General features: G+C 39.9%; 1 protein-coding gene across 1 annotated transcript in view; it reads left to right on the top strand.

Moving 5' to 3' along the window:
• LOC138052288 (lambda-crystallin-like) overlaps positions 1–5,914 on the top strand; it is a 21,906-nt gene extending 15,992 nt beyond the window's left edge. The window contains exons 5-8 of the mRNA XM_068898693.1: positions 521–685; positions 1,382–1,576; positions 3,165–3,270; positions 4,063–5,914. Coding sequence (XP_068754794.1) covers positions 521–685; positions 1,382–1,576; positions 3,165–3,270; positions 4,063–4,280 — 684 coding nt within the window. The 3' untranslated portion in view covers positions 4,281–5,914. The remainder of the gene's footprint in view (positions 1–520; positions 686–1,381; positions 1,577–3,164; positions 3,271–4,062) is intronic.
• Positions 5,915–8,259: the final 2,345 nt, after the last annotated feature.

Below are 8,259 nucleotides of genomic sequence, written 5' to 3' on the forward strand. Positions count from 1 at the left end.
TAAATTCAAATTTTTCTCTGAATACAAAATTAAGTGGAATCATTTGCATTTTTCAATGTCAAACGCGGCGTGGCAATTGAACTCCATCTCCTTGTTAGCCAGGCGATAAGAAGGCTTTGGACAGCAAGAGATTTGCTGTGGCACAAGAGCGTGATTTGAAAAACTTGTACTTTTACTCAGCTTTCTCAAGAGAATTTTGAATAGCCATTTGCTGTGCTATTTTCAGTCATAACACTTCAACTGATTGACACATTCATCACACTGAGCAAAAAGAGTTTAAAGCCGCAACACATACTAGAGACACCCGTGACAGGTGTTACGGGTTATGGGTTCAATTGAACATCCTGTTACTCATTGCAAGGCCAAATCTGAAGATTGCTAACAACTTGTCATGCCTTTAACTGCCTCTTTGTACTGTATGGTATCTGAAATTTTTGACTTTGCAAATTCATCAATAAAGGTAACAGGGTTCCCTATCAGTAATCATTAGAGAAGTAAAGGTTTTTTTCTTCTCTTTCAGGAATGCACCCCAGAAAATCTCGAATTAAAGAAGAAGGTCTTTGAAAGCCTTGACAACTGCATTACATCTTGTGAGACCATATTGGCAAGCTCTACGTCCTGTATTGTGCCCTCAAAATTCACTGAATCTTTGAAGCATCGTGACCAATGTATTGTAGCCCATCCAGTGAGTAAAATTCCTAGTTGCACTAGAGAATTTATGATTCTAACTTGACTTGTCTATAGTTAAGTAGTGAGTTTAATGATGTTGATTACCACATGTGATAGTGACGTGAGATTGTGGTGATGATGATGGTGGCCATGCTACTACATGTAGTGTTTGTGGTGGTGATGATGATGATGATGATGATGATGATGATGATGATGATGACGATGATAATGATGATGGAGAGGATGATCATGGTGGGATGCATCCGATTACAAGACTTTTCTCAACCAAATTTTTAGAGTCACATGCAAAATCACTTCTACGGGCCTTCAATTTCTCGACAAAATCACAGTTACAGTACTTTTACAGTCAGCTTAACTGTCAGTCAAACTAAATCCACACATTTGGATGCACTCCGTGATGATTTTTCCACAACTTCATTTCTTCTCAAATGCCACAACAGTTACGATAAAGGATAAAAAAGGAGGACAAGCAGCAACTTACACTGTACAAACACAATTAAAACATATTTGCTAGGTAATTAAAGAGGTGGTAATGGTGACGGACATGATGATGATGATGATGCAGTTACAAGTCATTCATTCGTCAAGTGCTGTTTTGCTTTATTCATATATGCAAAAAATTATTTGTAGTGACTTGTGAAGAAGTCTCATGAGGAATTTTAACTTGAAGATTTGTTTTTCAATTCTTTAGATTAACCCTCCATATTATGTACCACTGGTGGAGGTTGTACCTGCACCATGGACAGACAGTAAAACCATAGATGAGACAGTTGCAATAATGAAAGAAATTGGACAGTCACCTGTAGTTATAAAGAAGGAAGTCAATGGATTCCTTTTGAATCGTTTGCAATATGCTGTAATCATGGAGGCCTGGAGACTAGTTGAGGTAAAAAACGGGTCCAGTTTGCAGACAGGGAATGAAATTGTACTTACTTTCCATCCAAGATTTTTAAGAATATGTAGAGACACCAATGTTGTTTACTGCCAATCATACTATGACTGTGAGTTTTCTAGGTATCCCCAAGAAGATCGTCAATCTTTAATAATTAAAGGTGAATATTTGCAGATAGTATGATGTACCGGGATAAATAATGATATTCATAAATTTCATACTGATCGCTGGCATGCAAATGCCTTATCTCACTTATTGAAAATGAATGTGTTACAGTTGTTTTTGTGTCTTGTTTTAAAAGGTCGATTGTAACTTTTGTCGCCATTGAAAAATAGTTTGCTATTTCCGTGCGTTATTAATTTTCTCGTTATCAAGGATCATTAGTAACTCTCCGGTGAATTTGAATCAAAAGCAAAGGGGCAGAAACATTCCTTTTAAGGCTGGTTTACACGTGCAACGCAAGCATATTAAGCATAAGCAGCATGCGCAGGCGCATTAACTTGTTGTTAATAAGTATCTTTTGTTCTAATAAAAGGTAGCAATTATCAAAACGCTATTGCGTCTGCGTATGTTGCTTCCGTGCTTATGCTTGAGTCGTACGTGTAAACCACCCTTTATGGTGCGGCTAGTCTTGTTGGACTGGAACGAGCACCCAGTTGAGGTTCATTTGGCTCTGACAAAATTTCCCTTCATCTGAACCCCAATGTATTGTGGGCCCTGAGGTCTTGAAGTTCCTTTCTGACCACAAGTACAAGCTCATGAGGGTTTTCCCTTGTTGAACTTCTCGGCTGGGATTGTAAAGTGGACAGCTGGTCTTTAAAATCAGGGACTAATCAAGGGGAGCCTCTATCTCCACTAATTTCTTGAGTCAACCATTTCCCGATAATTAAAGTTTATTTTTGGAAACAGTTGTTTTTATTTCCCGCGAAACGTATAGTCTTTCCCTTGACGCTGAGATAGCTATGTTTTGATTGGCTTTTATAACAGTGGCCGTGCTGAATCTCCCAAGGGAGATTGACTTTTACAACACTCGGCGTGCTGAATCTCCCAAGGGAGATTGGCTTTTACAACACTCGGCGTGCTGAATCTCCCAAGGGAGATTGGCTTTTACATCATTGAGCGTTGTGATTCTCCCAAGGGAGGCCTTCTAAAAAGAAATCTACTGGTAAAGGGTTGACTCCTAGGCCAAGTATGGGAGATAGAGGCTTCCTTTGATGATCTCCTGTTCAAATTTGGTTTCTTTTATTGACTATGAAATGCTTTGTTCATTTCGGTGTTAATGCAGTAATGGCTTAACGGTCCATGCTGGAGGTGTGTATGTTATGAATGACGCCAAATAACAAATGTCCCAGCAGGGAACGAAAACCGCAACTCCTTTTTCTTTTAGTATTAAAGATGCAAGCTTTGTTCTCCCCATAGCAGTAAAGCAATCCCCTCATCCTATATCATGTGACCTGCCCACTCCGTTAATTATTGGCTGATATATTGATGGGCGTAAGCTGCCCAATGATTTGTATTGTCTAAGATGGCTTCTTGTATTCCAAACCTCAGCCAAGTAAAGTTGTCTCAATATTTTTCATAGGATGGTGTTTGTTCTGCAGAAGACGTTGAAATCACTATGACTGAAGGTCTTGGACTGCGTTACTCTCTGCTGGGTCCCTTTGAAACCATGCAGCTAAATGCAAATGGTTCGTCATCAGTATTGCATGCAATTCACTAATTTATCGTAAAGTCTACGTGGTCATTTTACATATGTCAATTTTAGGTAAAATCGACAGGCAAAATGAAGTCAGTGCGTGTATCCCCGATTTCTCATTAGCCAGTCAGACGGGCTACCTCGCTGGAGGGCGGTTCAACCGATAGTTGGACAGCTGGGAGGAAAATGTTGCGTTTGTGATTGTATTGTATCGCAAATGGTTAGAACTTCCTACTCTTCTAGGACAAGGGCAATAAGCTGTAAACCCCCTCTTACAACGAACTCCCACACTTTCCTCTTTATTTGGGACACGGAGTTTCCAGCGTCGCTGGTAATCAAGGCAGAAGTCAAGCAGTCGTTATTTGGTAATGTGGAAGTCACTAAGGTGCGGAATTGCTGAAAACCACTCTGCGTCTCATTTGCACCTCATAAAAAGGCAAAAGAGCACATAATTGTATCATGCCTCGTTCCTTTAAAAACTGAATTACTCTTCCGCAATCCCGCAACTCACCCGTGGAGGTCATGCATATAGTCTGCGAATAGGCTTCAATTAACTCAGCTAGATCTCTCTAATTTGAGAAGGAGGTTGAGTACAAAATAGTTTGAACAAAGGAGTCACATCAAAACTTGATGACTTAAGATCGTCCGCGTGAGAGTAGCCCTGAGAAGAACTGTTGCTGGTGACATTGATACCAACAACAGTCTTTCTCAGGACTACCGTTATTCGGATGATCTTACTTCAAAACTTTTTGTGAGGAAGTTGAATGCGTTTTTCTTACCGCAGGAATCAGAGATTACTGTGAGAGATATGGAGCCAACATTGAAAATGTTTGTAAGGAGCAGGGCGGACCACGTTCGCTGGGCGGCGATACATTAGACAAACTTGAGAAAGAACTTGAGAAAACAATGCCCTTAGATCAACTGGACAAGAGAAGGGAGTTAAGAGATCGACGTCTTGCAGCATTAGCCATTCATAGACGTCAAGAAAAAGAAGAAAATTAATGTTTTTCGGTGCAGTAATAGTTACGCCTGTTAATCAATGTTAAAATTTGTATAATTCAATTTGTAAACAACATTCTTGTAGTAGTGAATCGGTGTCTGCCTTAGTTGCCACGTCAATTTAAGTAATCATTTCAACTCGGCCAAAGGATAATTCACCGCAATACAGGAGTCTCTTGATTGACAAACAATGACCTGTTTTTACGTACGCAAATGAGATTTAATTGTCATTCCGAGTTTTTTCTAAATGAGGCTACGTCGATCACTGCTTGATTCCGCCCTTGACGGAATATGTTTACGTTTATAAGACCGTAACGTCGTCTTAAAATCGAATTTAGTTTACATTGTTGTTGTATTGGTTTGCTTCAAATTTATGTCGAAAAAAAAAAAAGAATGGACCAATTCAGCTGTTTAGGAAAAGGCTGATTATCGCAAATTTTCTTTTACATACGGCATATATTTCATGGGCACTTCCATGTTGGATTTAATGAACTCCTTCTGCCTCTGGCTGTTGTTTCATGTAAAAGAAGCTCAAGGCCCAAACAATAGAGACAACTGTAACGAGCAGTCAGATCCAACATGGCGACGCCCAGGCAATAGCGGTATTCAACTTTTTCTTCTGAAGATACAGACTCTTTGCTTTTTAACGTCATTCATTAATTGTCAATGGCATAACTAGTGTGGTTCCAATTAAACCCAAAACCTGAAAACTCCGGCCAATCACAATGGACAAATCGGTACAAAGGGCGGAAAAGTCAGTAATAGTTGATTTCGCGAGGTCACGGGTTCAAACCCCGTTGAAGTCCTGAATTTTTCAGGCTTCTCTACGCAATTGCAAAAATTGCGCTCATAACTGCGAAGATCATAGCTTCATTTGATTTCATATCCGCAGTTCATATATGATTCATTTCATATACCATTTCATCATATGATTCATTTCATATACCATTTCATCATTAAAAACCAAACCCATCGTCAAAACTTCCGATGAGGCATAATCAAGTAATTGAGCATGCAAAATACAAATTCCACTGGCCGTGTTAGATGGTGTTTTTCAAGAGAAGGTTGCTAAAAATGTGTCTGCTGTCTAATTTAGAGATAACTAGTCCATCTTAAAGAGAGTTTAATTGCCGATTCGATCGGGACCAGCCAGTCCTTCAGAAGAGGTGTTCGCCTTACATTGATGTCCGCTTAGGGGAGTTGAATGTAGCTGACAGGACTCCAAGAGAGAGCAAGAATGAACAGGCAAAGAGCTAGCGAAGAGGATTGCCAGTGGGAGCGAGTTAGGGATAGAGCGTGGAGGCAAAGTTGTAGAGAAGAGCGTCGTGAAGCGGAGCGGGAAAGAGGCAGACATAGGAAGCAAAATTGTAGCGAAGACTGTCGCCAAGCGGAACGAGAGAGGCCTAGAATAAACAGGCAAAGGCAACGTGAAAGAGAAATTCAGAGGCGGAGGGAACGGAAGCAAAACAACAACTTGTTTACAGAGGGTAAGTCCACAGGTCGATCACTCTGTTGGTGTTGTTGTTGTTATCGATTTGTAGAAGGATAAATACACACGAATATTACGGCGGTGGCGATTTGCTCGGCAATAAAGTTTGAAAGCAAATATGTCAATAAAAGATCAAACAAAGTGTCAACTGAGTCCTGTGTTATGTTTTTTTGGTCGTTCCAAGCTGTTTTAGGCGTCATGTTTCGAGATCTTTTCTCGACTGCCGGTTAGAGAGAGAAGAAAATCGACAAGGGAGGCAACACCGAGCCGCCCGGCCGGTGACCTCGTCTTGTTCAAGCTAGAACGGACGCCAAACCAGTGAAATTCTCACCTTAAAAACACCAGCATCTGATCGATTAGGGTTGTTCCCATATACGTTCGCCGAGTTTGAGCTTCATCTTTTGAAAATTCACGGAGAATAGCTCTCAACATGATCGGTGCAAGAGACCAGACGAACGGAATTCGAAGTATTTGAGTCTATTCGAATCAACCAATCAGTGCTTTTGAACTGCCAATGGTCTCGTTGAAGGGTTTCCATTACCAGCTCCAAACTATTAGGCGTTTATGTAGAAGTTCAGCTGAATTTCAGCAATCATGTCACTTCATTATGTAAGAAGATCAGCAAGCAGATTGCTGTTTTAACTAAGTTTAGAAAGTTTCTTTAACGTCCAAACCAAACTTGTGCTATACAAGGCCTTTATTTTACCTCACTTCACGCACTGTGGAAAAACTGCAACCGCTAAACTTGAAAATTTGAGCTTTGTAGTTAGCGAGCTCTAAGGTCAATTTTTAATGACGACATTAGCACTTATAGTACTCTACTGGAAACAGCAAACATGCTTACTCTTCAAAACAGAAGAGTCCAGGATACGTGTATGCTTATTTACAAAGCCATTCATGGAACGCCTCCTCCACTTTGTACTCTATTGACTCTTAGAAGTACATCATGTAACTTGAGGGGTGAACTGATTCTTGTGCAACCTAGAGTTAACACCACCAAGTACGGATAAACACTTGCTTTTACCTCTTATGGAACAAAAATCTGGAGCTCTGTTACAATAATGATGATGATGATGATGATGATGATGATAGTCTATTCATTTCTAGTGCGCATCTTTACATGACTACGATCAGATGCGCATTCCTAAATTATAAATATGAGAAATAATAGATAAACATCTAACTAAAAATATGGTAAGGCTTAATAAATAAGAAAAATATACAATATGGTAAAAACTAATTATTAAATATTTAACGAAAGTATTATGTAAAGAGAGAAAATGCTAATAATATGATAATAAAGGCTCTATTAAGTATATGCATGTCTAAAAAGATAGGTCTTAAGATGAGCTTTAAAACTACTTACACATGTAATTGAGCGACGCTCACTATCGCGGAGAGTTCCACAATAGGGAGCTTAAGCAACGACAACGGCGACGGCAACGAGAACGTCAGGAATTTGCATACTTAGTGGGTAAAAACAATAGCTTTGCACGCTCTGCACGTGCGTTTTTCACTTTTGACCATTTCTTTGCCGTCGTCAGCAAAACAACAACGTGAAATAGCCAAGCTTTTGGTTTTATGAAGAACGTCAGCACTTGAGGATAAATTTTCATTTTCTCTCCTAAAATGGAGTGGCGTTCCGACTGGTGTCATCTTTGAGGAAATACCACACCCTTGTCATATTAAAAACGTTGAAATAGTCACGAAGCGATTAAAATAACGCAAATTTACATTTTGAGATGACGTTCTCGTTGCCATCGCCGTTGTCGTTGCTTAAGCTCCCTAATAGGGAGTTTAAGATCTGCGACGCGACGGTAGCGAAAACGTCATTTAAAATTGCATGTTCAGGTTTATTAATCGTTTTCGTCGTTATGTCGGCTTGTCTATCTTCTAAAAACTAGTGTAACCTTCCAGGAATTGAATTAGGAGGTGCGGTATTGAATCTACGACAGAAAATTCAAATTCGCTGCCTTTTGTTCACGTTCTCCGTAAAACTTGAGAATTGGTCATTTCACGTCGTAGATTTGCCGAAAACGTGAAAGAAATGTACAAAAACTAAAAATGCACGTGCAGAGCGTGCAAAGCTATTGTTTTTGCTCATTAAATATCCAAAATTTGTGACGTTTTCGTTGCCGTCGCGTCGTAGATCTTAAACTCCCTATTAGGGAGCTTAAGCAACGACAACTGGCTTTGCACGCCCTGCACGTGCGTTTTTCACTTTTGTCCATTTCTTTGCCGTCGTCAGCAAAACAACAACGTGAAATAGTCAAATTTTAGGTTTTAAGGACAACGTCAGCACTTGACGCTAAAGTTTCATTTTCTCCCCTAAATTAAGCACCGTTCCGACCAATGTCATTTTTGAGGAACTACCACACCCTTGGCATATAAGAAGGGTTGACATGTTTACAAAGTGATTACAATGACGCGAATTTATATTTTGAGATGACGCTCTCGGTGCCGTCGCCGTCATCGTTGCTTAAGTTCCCTATT

Source organism: Montipora capricornis, chromosome 6, assembly GCF_036669925.1.
Source record: "Montipora capricornis isolate CH-2021 chromosome 6, ASM3666992v2, whole genome shotgun sequence".
Classification (NCBI taxonomy): domain Eukaryota; kingdom Metazoa; phylum Cnidaria; class Anthozoa; order Scleractinia; family Acroporidae; genus Montipora; species Montipora capricornis.